This window comes from Phalangium opilio, unplaced genomic scaffold (assembly GCF_054372755.1).
Source record: "Phalangium opilio isolate 3A_F unplaced genomic scaffold, DU_Popi_V2 ptg000070l_1, whole genome shotgun sequence".
NCBI lineage: Eukaryota > Metazoa > Arthropoda > Arachnida > Opiliones > Phalangiidae > Phalangium > Phalangium opilio.
Genome location: NW_028324182.1, coordinates 16180995 through 16193057, shown reverse-complemented (window position 1 = coordinate 16193057; position 12063 = coordinate 16180995). Strand labels below are relative to the sequence as shown.

The following is a 12063-nucleotide window of genomic DNA, read 5'->3' as shown; positions in this document are numbered from 1 at the left end:
CTTTATTTGCATACACAAACCATTTTATTCTTATTCCCAACGAATTTCTAGAAAACTGATCCCGGATAGCTTACAATATTAATCCCTTGGAATAGAAGCTCTTTTTTTCAGAGACTGACTAAAACCCTGTAGGGACCACGGGTCAGTAAAACATCATCTATTTTAAATGCGGAGAAACACTGTAATCCCTTTGCGCCTGAAAGGATACACTACGTGTAATACCCACGTTTTGGAAGCTAAAAACAAGTGGGACGAAGTCGCCTGAACTCTACCCGATATATTGTCATAACGATGAGAAATGATAGCGGATGGATAAAAATTTAGCTTCGATCAAAGGTTTTCAATAAATAAATTCTTAAAAAGATTTATTACGTCCGCATATTGGAAAAAATAAGGAAGCAAAAAGTACATAATGTTCTTTAGTAAACGATGTATACGTGACGTCATACTGCAGCTATATATTCACGATGAAAATAAAATTTTACAACGTTATCTAGATAGGTTTACGCAATTTATTTACACAACTTTGTACAAAACACGCGATACATTGAAAAGCTAATAAAACAAGGTCACTAAGAAGGCGAATGTTTTGAAATTTAAAGCACTTTTAAAACTTATCGTATATGTCAATATTTGTATGTCCAACTGATAAAGGAAAGTCACCAGTTGAATTGACTCCTATCAGCACGGATTTTTAGACAAAGCGATTACTTATAGTTGCTACATTCGGCGTAATCAAAGCTCATAATATCTTGAGCTTGACAAGCCGGAATTCTTCCAGCTAATGTAGTACATCGTCCGGGAATTCTCTGGGTCTAATTTAAATCGTAGTAGCTTCAGAATTGGTTCCACCAATCATATATTTGAGTAAATCTTACCAACTGAACTTCAACGAAACAATTAGCTTCGGCGGGAGGGATTGAAGGAGGTGACCCAACTTGGGACCAATCACCACTGTCCAGGGTTTGTCTCAAAGCTTGGATGTCGTGTATTCGACCCCGATTCTGGTTACGGTTGGGAAGAGAAGGCAACAAGCGGCGAAACGCGCGTTCCTAGAATAAAATAAAACATTTCTATACCACAAACTTTACGAGTATTTGTCTGGGAGTTTAATATTACTGATCTGGCTCTAGCTTCCTCGTTCGAAGACGTAGTGTCCACAACAGGATTGATGGAATTTTCCTCGCCAACTGATTGGGAAAAGATGATAGCCGCAGTGGCTGCCAGAATGGCGAAACTGAACAACGAAGTCATCTTTGATCGGGAATTTCTTATTCCGAATGATTTACCGCTTGGTTTCTGCTTGGTTTGGATGCAAACTCCAACGTTTTATAGCGGATTCGAGCGGTGCATTCTTAATCAAATAAGGATGGAAACCTTACAGCACTAAGGAAATTAATTCACGCTAATTTCCTCCGTAGTCTTCAGTTTTAGGTTGCTGAAATTAAGTGTTAATTTAGAACCCAAAAAAGTACACGTGTTACGAGAACTTCGTTGCGCGAGTAAATCCTAACTATTAAACAAGAAGAAATAGATAAATCATTACGATTTTATATTAAATCACATTTACTAACATCTTACCCGGATATGTCGCTAAACTACGACGGTTCTTTGAATTGAGATGCGACGATCGATTCTCATCCTCCATTCTTTCTATATTATAACGTAAGCCAACGCGAAGAAAAATACTGTCAGTAGAAGAACGTCTGGTTCTTGCAAAATACTAGTCACAGCTTCGCGTTATTCTCGAATTTATACGAAACAAAAGCGAATTTATTTGAAGGCAGAAAAATATCATTTCCGGGATTTCACGTTTCCAGACGTACATAGTGAAATTTGCTTTTGGCTAAAAGTGGAGCGATCAGAGAAGAGCTGGGAAGTTTAATTGAAATCCGATAAGCTCCGTATGTCGCCACTTTACTATATATACGAAGCACTCGCCAAAAGTTCGAAATTGTTTTGAAAACCAGGCTAACAGCCATCGATTTGTAAAAGGCTGGGATCTATACTCGAGCCACCCATTTACTGATAAAACCTATATAGATTTATGGTCCGAACCAGCTAAAACCTAATTGGTCTCTTAAAGAGTCTACATCATGTACTAGGTCCTAAACAAATTGGTCTGTATTTCATGATTAATATTAGTACTCTCCAGTAATTTTCTAGGTTTCTAGAGAGTAGGTTGCTAAGATGGTCTTTTTCTCGGCCAATTTCTCCTCATCTCCATCTTTCCAACTGAACCCTTTCGTAATGAATGATGAAAGTGCAACGGCTACCTTCGGCTTCTTTCTCTGGAAACTTCTCCCGCAAAGCTCCGGACATAAATATTCTACCGTTAATTACATTTCAGCTAGAGAAAAAATTAGGAAAACATGGTAGTTAATGCGACGTGAGACTTTTCTCCATTTTCCTTTCTCTAGTTTAGGGTCCCTGGTGGGGTTAGGAGACCCTAATAATTGGGAAGACGGGACCCACTAGCGTGATCAATTAAAACAAGATTTATTCCTTCATTTTCTATCATTATCTAAATGTAACTAAATTTTAGGCTGCTGTAAGATTAGAAAGAAGCGCTTAAAATTAGCGCGGACACCAATAATAGACCAAAAACTATTTAAAAGAATAATTTAATGTAGCATAATAGTAGGTACTTATCAAGAAAGATTTTTTTCGAATAGGTAGCCATGTTGGAAAATGGCGGCCATGCAAAACTGTAACATAATTTATTTACGGAATAACCTTTCCCCAATATTTAATACACTGGTTAACTACCTCGCCCACTATCCCATAACAACTCTATGGTTTTTAGGTTTGAATACACCGAAAAACGTAGGCGCCCTTGTTGTTGGCTTATTTTTTTTAAAGCCAAGAAAGATTTAATAAAAAATAATAATGCGTGAAGAAAAAACGAAAACTTTCATGGCAATGTAAAAAAACTATTTGCCTAACATTGTAAAAAATACTATGAGAAAGTTAGGACTGAAACTCAAAGAATGTTTTCCTCAATCTTACATTCATTAGATTTTTTTCTTCTTTTTTGGCGTTAGACAACGAGAAAAAGAAGTATTCCAGAAAATCGGTTGCCTAACGGCGGCGGAAGACTTCGTTAGAAATCTGCATAATTTACGTCGAAACTGGGAAGTTATTCTAGAGGATTAAACGGAAGGTTTTTTTTCAACCCTATTGACTTTTTTCTCCTCTCCTTTGGCAGAAAAAGATGTTCCACACCATCTTCTGGATAATGAAATATTTAAAGAGTGCTTTTATAATATTTAGGCTTAACGGTTCATAATCTTATTAGTGAACTGGGGGAAATCACGTTTGGTCGAAATAGACTTTTTATAAGGCACACTGGGTGCAGGCACGTCGTTAGTTTGCTTAATAATTAATCCCGCTCTCATTCAAACTCCATCACGAGCGTAGACGAACTAGGCATTGATTTAAAAATTAATAAGATACTGATAAAAGTTTTACAATAAGGAGTTAATGTTTATCTTTTAACTTTGGATGGTTTTCTTGATTCTAATCTATATAATTTATACCTCGCGAATTAAGAAATATCAATCAATAAGTTTCGGATTCAACTCGATCTTCTAGTCCTTTGGTAAATGTGCCAATTAAGCTTTAAGGGAGGGAAGGAGAATCTAGTTATTCCAAAGAGACTTAAAACGATAAACGAGCAACGAAGACTCGTATAGGTTCCATTATTGGAAAGAGGTGAAGGGACCGGTTGAGTGAGAAAATCGCCATGATAATAACTCGTTCGGAAAGACCGCCGCAACTCATTATTTTCCTCTTCCTCTCTAGTCTTCTCTTTACTTCCCCAATTCTCCCTCCAAAATTATCCGGCTTCTATATGACAGAAGTACATACACAATGACAAACGTAACCAGAAGAAATCTGACTTAACGCTAATTTCGTTCTGTCAAGAACAACAGAGAAAACATGTATGAATCCAACTTATTGTCCAGTATGATGCAGACGCTTTCTGTCTTCTTTGGTCGACCAATCAGCGCTCTACTTTACTTTTCACCGGCAAAATATCGTTTCACTTTTGAAGCATTCGGCAAGTGTAAATATTTTTGGTTCTTGGCGGCCATAGAGTTCGCAAACTTGTCCTCTACAGGGTAGAGGCCTTCTGGTTACGTAGATTTAGTAGGGCTCATAGAAGGAAGAACCAGGGGCCAAGACCACGGAGGATACTTGGAGGAAGGCGAGATGGAGTCGAATTTTCCATACCTCTTTACCGCATCTATACGGAACGGCAACTAAGTCCTCCCAGTATCCTCAGCGTTTTTCCAGAGTCCCTCAGCCACAACCCCACCTAATCGTAGATCGTTCATGATCATCAAAACTGCACCTCACTTCTTTCCTCCAAAAAGGAAGTAGATGCGCTCTCTGCCAAAATGGGACGAGCCTCATCACTTACGTACTAGGCCCGGAAGCCATGATAAAGCCAGCTAGTCAGGTCCGAGGTCGCTGTGATATACAGACTGATGAAATGTTGGCAGAAAACGATATCATCCTTGTTTGGTAATTACGCCTCGAATAGGAGCCCCGATATACTTCAATATATACCTAATTCCACGACGCTTGTACGTGTTTTCCTATGAAAACGTAAAGGACCAAACTCCCAGGGCTCATGACTACTATTTCAAAATCAATAAAACTCGGGATCCATATAAGCTAAATTGACAATGCCTCTAGACTACGTAAGGTCTTGAAGAATTTGTTTACTTGCATTCGGCAACTTTGATGATCGTATTTCAAAGACATTTTTCAAATTTAATTAAAATACTGATATTAAAATGACAATTTTAGGCATAATTAGGGAAGCTGCTTACAGTTTGACTGTATAATTTTAAGATGTCTGAACATTAGAATTGGTAAGTTTAGCGTCAATTTGACACAGATCCGGTTCAAATTAAGCTAAATTAATTTAGTATTTTACCTTTTAAATTAAATTCGAGAGCCTTTAGATTTATATTTTAAATTACTAAAACGAGCAATTAAAATCATCTACTAGTCGGATTTTTGTTTGCATATCCGCAATTAAAGTTAATTAAGGGAGCGATATTATTTTACAAGTTTTCTAATTAATTTTAATGAAGCTTGTTGGACTCGAATATATTTTAGGGGAAACTGGTCCCCGTGGAGGCATCCAATTAAAAGGAGAAATATCATTTTTGGGGTTTTCAGAGAATTTTACCTGTTTTTAGGTCCTTTAATTAAAAGTTTGTTCTTGAATCGGGATAATTGTGGTATCTTTCATCGTGGAAGTAGGGCGCAATTAGTCTTCTATAGAAACTTTTGGATTTTTGAGATCCTGATTCACCAAAATAGTGAACGATTACGGATTAATATCGGCAGGTCTGTTGCCAATAGATAGGGTCGTCATTTTCAGTAATCAGCAGCGAATAGGGATTAATGTATAACCAAAGGCAAACATCAGTAAGAGAAAGTGAAGTACTGAGATGAATATTTACGAAAAGAAGTCTCTCTCCTTCTCCAACTTCTTCGGTCAACCAATCAGAGTTCTACTTTACGACGTTATCTTTCTTTCCCCCAACTATATCGTTGGGAAACCGGGCTAGATTTTTGGTTGCTCTGAAGCAACGCGAATCACACGTCGCTTACGTTCTATTTGCTTTTGATATATCCGAGTAACTTTCAAGAAACGGCTTATGAAATCGTGCAAATTTAATTATCTCTGTAGACGAATATGGGATTTAGAATATATAATGCATAATACAGTCAAACGGGTTGGAACCGATTGGTTTCCGTATGTAGAGCTTCAATAATAACTCCTAATATTTATAGACCAAGTTGTTTGAGTTAGAATTAGACCTATTTGAAAATCTAATAGTAGGCTAAACTATTACTAAAATTAAATTTTTGAAACATTTTAGACCGTAAAATGAGAGAATTTAACTATCGAAATTTTCAACGTAATGCTTTTAAATGATTCTAAAATTTGATCGTGATTAGTGGTTCACATTTTTAAGGACTTTAATTATCGTATGACCAAGGCCTAATTTGACTGAAATAGGAGAATTTTCTCTTTTAAGGGAATTAATTAATTAAATTAGGGCAAAACTTTCTCCAGAAATTGGAATAAAGGGATGGATAAAGTTACGTAAACACTGATTTGAAAACTGCGGAGAAAAAGAACAAAAATAAATTGGGCTGCGAATACGTGCCGGTGAAATTTGAAAATATTTTAGCAACTTTGTAAGCTAGGAAATCTGATATTTCCTTCCACGGTTTAATTATAATTGCTTTGGAAATTTGAGATTCCAATTAAATTAGAAACGTTTACGCTCGAATCTACCTTTAAACAAGAATGTAAGTTGTAATTAAAACCGGAGAAAATCAACCTTAGAGGAATACTCGAATATTTTGAAAGATATTTCTCGTTAAAATGCTTTAAATTTAACAGCAGAAGTAATGAAAACACGTAAGAAAGCTACTAAAATACGAATCTTTGAGTATTTTCCGTAACTTCTTGGTTCTATACTCGAATGTTACGCCAGGGTATTCAAAGAATAAAACGTTTGAAGGCTAGGCCTTTATCGACCATTTTAGGCTTTTTCTTTTAAAACATTTAAAGGTGGCCCATTATTTTACGAGGCGAAAGAACGTTTTGTTTAAACGTCGCGGATTCAAGAAGAAAACTGAAAATGACAAAGCGTGGATAAATTATGGAGCAAAAGTTACTTTCCAAAAAGAGTTGAATTTTAAGTGCACTCTTTAAGTACGAAAGAGGAAGTGAGATAATTATTTACGCGAGGTTTTAAGTAAATAACAAACCAAAAAGAAAATTATTTTTATCTGAAGCAAAGATTCTCAATAATTATATGTTTATACGGAGAAAAAGATTCGTCCAAAATAAGTTCTCCTCACCAATAATCGACCGTATTCCCTAATCACGTGATATTATCCCATTAAAAATTTAATCCCGCGCGAGATTTCAAAATTGAAAAGCAAAGGCCTAAGTAATTGATTCTGACAGCGTTGTTATTACCTATTACAATCGAAAATAAAGCCTAAATTGAATGGCGTATTTGTTATAAACCGAATGCAATTTCGCGCTGCAGTGAAACGTATAATTTTCTTGCCAGGATTAAATTTTAAGGTATCAATGAAAGCCATATACGAAAAGAGAGAAAATGTCAATTCTCTTGGGATCAGGGAGAAAAAAAATAATAAAAGAACACGAGCAACAAGATGGTTTGAAAATAAAATAAAAAACAATCTAAGAAAATCAGTGGACAGCGGAAGAAAGAGGTCGTTTTATTTGAAACGAGTCGAGCTCTCGGTTTGAAAAGTTATTTCTAGCATTTACGGCGCGAGAACTGCCAAAGAACGAATCCAAATAGATGTTTTCTTCTTCGTCGAATGGGTGAGGCTTTCTTCCTTCGGGCTATCTTAATATTTTTCTTTTATTTCGGACATTTTTTACAATCTACTGACCCAGGAATCCTCCTTGGGTCAACCCCTCTTTTTTTTTGCGCGCGCTAGGGTTTTATCGACTATGAGGAGGGGTGAAAAATACTTTGAAGGGGCCCCAAAAAGAGTCCCCGAGGGTCGACCGAAAGAAATTGTTACGACCAAAAACTGAAAGTGGCTATCTTCACCGACCGAGTTTCATTCGTGGCTTCCGTCCGACCTAACCCTTACAGAGCGCTTCTGTCTGTACTAGGCCTATATAACCGAGGTCTCCAAAAGGACAGAGGGAGAGACGCGAGAGTCGTATATTTCAGACTGACTGTTCAATTGTCCTCTCAAGCCGACGGTGACATTTGTCAATCTGATCGATTTCCTTAAAAACCTTCTTCTCAGCTATTTTTTTCCTCCCTCTCTTCTTGAAAATGTCTTCTTAATATTAAGATTGGTTTAAAGAGATGCAATCTTATATATATTTAATATTTTTTCTGAAAACTCGAAGAGCCGAACCTACAGGGGTAAACCATATAATGTATTTCCTATAGGCCCCTGTAAAACTCCGACCCGCAATACACCAGTGTATATATTTTATTTTTACAGAATTTATATCTTCCTTAATTCTAATCCGATTTTGTCGTTATTAAACCAAATTTAATCTCAAATTACGCTCTATAAGTATTGACAAACACGTGATATCAAAGAGTCCATCAATAGAAGTAAACTATTTCAAATATTCAACTTAAAAAGCGAAACTACGGAGATTCCGAGTTTTATATACCTTGAGGAAATAGGTCAAACTTTTACTTAATTCCGTATGTGTCGTATCGTAGGAAAGGGAATGAAAGCTACAAATGTGACTAAAAGCAAGAACCTCAGGGAAAAAAGAGGGTCGCGAAAGGGTTAATTAAATTAGAAATAATTAAGGAACTAAATTAAATTGCTTCTATGTAGACGTATAAAATCCAGTCCCGGGAAGGTTTACAAAAAATAAGAGGGAAGCTTTCCAAATTAAATGAATCTGATTTGGGAATAGACCTGAAGCAGAAAAAAGCAACAATTTATTTCCAAAAAACGAAGTCAGTTGGAAACTACATTAAGTATAAAACTAGCATCTGTATTTTTTAAACTTGGGGGTTAGTGTAGGTCTATCTTTGAATTTACAGAAATTTCAACCTGACTGTGATCGCAAAAATCAGAAAAAGAGCGAAATTTGAATAAGGTTTTTGTTACGAAAAATCTGCCTAAAGTTAGGCCTATCTCGTTTGTAACTTTCTGTCAAGGTGTTGGTATTATTTGGCGCGAAAAGAAACCTATATATAATTCTACGAATGATCGAGTAGCGTATCCCACGAGACGGGGGAAAAAAGGCGGGATTTTTTTTAAGCATAGCGGCGTTCTGTCACCGTTAACATGGTACCGGAAAGTTTCACGGTATAATATGGAAATGAAAAGCGCGACCTTTTAAACAAAATATGAGGGTTGAAATAAAAAGTGTGGAACGAAAGAAAAAGTAAAAGCAAAAAATTGGCTTTTCTCGGCTGGAGAGAAAAAAATCAAACCAGAGAAGTTTTCTTTTCATTTGAGATTCGAGCAAAATCAGCTGTCAGAAGCTGAATTCGATGATGAACGAGCATCAGATGGGTGACTTGAGATACCGGAGAAGTAAAAATATCCTCCCATTCTCGATGGTTTATTCCTGTAGAGTGACGCGACCAAAATATCTAGTTCCACTTCGCTTAAAGAAATTGGCAGAATTTAAAATAAAAATTTCTTTTAAAGGTATAGGTAATTAAACTAAATTTGAAATTTTTCAGGTCATCGCAATCATAAACACTCAAAATGGAACTATCATGCCAATGTCCATCCATCTACAAATCAACCAAAATGGCTTTTAGCCAAAAATTAAACGAGGAAAGGGATGAACCTCTTTAAAGATACGCTTAATTTCAGTCTCTTCGAGCCGCGAAGCCTTTGGCACCATTTAATAGAACGGTGCTTTAAGGAGAATATCACCGGAGGGGGCGAGATGGGTTTTCATATATTGACGTTCAACGATACCCCTTTTTGTCCTCCCTCGAGTCAATAGGGTGCCAGATTCTATTCATCGAGTGAGAAAACTGATCATAAACAAAACAGATTAAAGGGAGGAAGTAGGGGGAATCGCAGCAAGGGGGAGCTATCACATTGTTCAATCCTTGGTCGACTTGGAAGACTAAGCGAAGTCAGTTTCGGTATGGTCATTCCATCTCTAAAGGGATTTGTGAATTTCTAGCACCTTTTAGGAGGGATCTTTACTTTGGAATGGCATCCTCTATAGAACTAAAGTGAGGTGGCCCAACATATGAATGGCCATAAAATCTACCCATATAACAAGCTATTTTAGGTTGGGCATAAGCTTTAGTTGCCACCTGGTTATAGCAACAATAAGCTACTATAAACACGTGACTAAGCTAGCTGGGGCGTTCCCTCCTCCAAGCTAGAGCTGGAGAAGTAGAGATCCCGTCCCAATTCAGATACTATGTCCGTGTTGTGGGCTCAAAACAGATAAGCTCTTCTCTGTTATACTGCAAGCTTTCGCTCCTCCCTAGCGCTCTTTTACAGTTAATAACTTGGGAAGGGATTTTCTAGGAAGCCGAAACCGACGGGCAACAGTTTTTTTTAACATTCTCGCGCTCTCTAACTTTCCTCTCTCGGTCATAAACTAGAAGTTCAATAAAACGACGGTTTAGAGCTTGACACTGTTGACGACGTTAGGCTTAGTTGTATCTCTGAAATGGGCTTGTAACTTTGACAACGCTGTCAAGTAAAATTGAACCGACAACTATACCAGCGTCACAAGCGTCCTTGTCTTTTTTTACACGACGTTTCGACAGCGTTGGAGCGAAAATAGCGTCAGAGAGAAGAAGAAGAAGAAGAAAAAAAAAACATAACAGGGAGTGGGACTAACCCCAACTCCCTGTTGTTTTAGGCTTCATAATCAAGAAAGAGGTTCAAAGAATAAATAAAAGGAAGTTTTCAGATTGGTGCGAGACCCATTGAACAAACAGTTCACGGTAGGGCAAACCCAATGAAGTGCATTCTGGTTGAGAAGGTTTTGCGCTTCTTCCAGTAAAGAATAGTATTAATGAAGGTCTTTTTTATAGACTTTCTCTAGTTGTTTTTTTATATGGTTGTGTTTACGGTTGCGCTCTTACATCGAAACTTAATGAAAAACCTTTAAACTTTTATAAAGTCAACAAAATACAAGTCCCTTTTTGGAAAGATAATTGAAATTTTCAGAGGAAACTACAGGTTTACTAACAAATGTAACTTCAATATTTAAAACGTTACAACTGAGAACTTAGGCGTTTGGTAGGAAGATATCGAAGAAAACCAAGACATACGTATACGCGATTCAGTCATTACAAAGGTTAATTTCGGGGTCATGGGGCACCCTGACAAGCACGGCTAAAAGAGACTCGTTCCCCGTTGAACCCGGGGTCAAAAAGATTACGCAAAGACGGTCAAATGACCCGTCTCTAGTACTCGGACAACATCAAGACGCGCATCGCGGCGCTGAAACTCGCTCGATCCCTTTCTTTTACCTCGGTTTCCGGATTCTTTGAACTTTAAACCTCAAAATTTAAATAACACGGGCAGGTTTTTCCTTTCTCTCATCCTTTTCAAGAGCGACCAACCGTGAATATCTTTACGCAAAAAACCCCCCAAAACCAGTAGCGGAAAAACTAAACGGGGGGAGGAATGGCAGCACTCGAAAAGAATGAGGGAAAAAAGCTCTCCCTAAACCGTTAAACACTGTCCGAGAGAGCTCCAAGCCGAGGCTTAAGCCCAAGAGAGAACAACAGAAAGAGAAGGAAGACGAAAAAAGAAACGAAAAAAAATACTCCCCGTGACAGATCTATAAGGCAGGCGTCTAAAAAGATCCATAAACTTACCCTCCCGCTGAGTATATTTCTCCATGCTTAAAGAGGGATTGGTTATACTATGAAATAGTACCATTTCTCAAAGAATATAAGATATATCTTATCGTTATCAAATTTTAGTCTAAAATTACGCCTTGAGTTAATATTATGTACAATTAACACCATAACATTTCACTTAACCTCTATAACCCTGTCCGAAATGTTCTGTGCATTTCATATTCCAGCGTTACTTGATTAAACTCTAGATTATCGGTATAAGGATAAATTTTTTTCCTTGGATTCTTCCCAGAAATTCCGCGAACATAGGCTCCCTGTCTAGGCATCATATCTAGCAGCTGGTGCCGAACTACGATTTTAGCGAAGCGGAAAAAGTTTTGAGCGAAAACCTCCATCCAAATTTTTTTTACTAGGCCTATACACGAACCAAAGAAAGTACCGAGCTCAAAGGAAAAAGTCAAGGAAGAAGGAACCGATAGAATGAAAAAAACGTTGTCTCGTTCTAACTAGGAATTCCTTTTTCGCCCAGAGTCTGAACTATATAAGTGGAAAATCCGTACTTCTCTCTCTCTCGCTTTCAAATCAGGAGGCGAATTTTTTACTAAAAAGCTTCTACAGATCAATAATTTATTCCGATTCAGCGAGTACCGCTAGAAACGAGAGCCTCAAAAAGAAAAAAAAATATTAAAAAAAAAATTGA

The 12063-nt window shown here is 37.2% G+C and overlaps 1 protein-coding gene across 2 annotated transcripts; it reads right to left on the bottom strand.

Moving 5' to 3' along the window:
* Positions 1–495: 495 nt before the first annotated feature.
* Positions 496–6991, bottom strand: LOC149662000 (uncharacterized). 2 transcript variants are annotated; one of them, XM_089843591.1, is made up of 4 exons: positions 1582–6991; positions 1120–1513; positions 879–1052; positions 496–815 (listed from the first exon to the last, which is right to left on the bottom strand). In XM_089843591.1, the coding sequence occupies exons 2-4, from the start codon at positions 1252–1254 to the stop codon at positions 708–710; spliced, it is 417 nt and encodes a 138-aa protein (XP_089699717.1). In that variant the 5' UTR covers positions 1255–1513; positions 1582–6991; the 3' UTR covers positions 496–707. The 2 variants fall into 2 exon arrangements, with proteins under 2 accessions (XP_089699717.1, XP_089699716.1); XM_089843590.1 differs by having other exon boundaries at positions 1120–6991.
* Positions 6992–12063: the final 5072 nt, after the last annotated feature.

Bases quoted from the DNA above. Each gene is read 5' to 3' on its own strand.
- LOC149662000 (XM_089843590.1), bottom strand. From the start codon at position 1,254: ATGACTTCGTTGTTCAGTTTCGCCATTCTGGCAGCCACTGCGGCTATC. The intron at 1,053-1,119 runs GTAATATTAAAC...ATTTTATTCTAG, and splicing joins AGGAAGCTAGAGCCAGATCA to GAACGCGCGTTTCGCCGCTT. The intron at 816-878 runs GTAAGATTTACT...GATTTAAATTAG, and splicing joins GTTTCGTTGAAGTTCAGTTG to ACCCAGAGAATTCCCGGACG.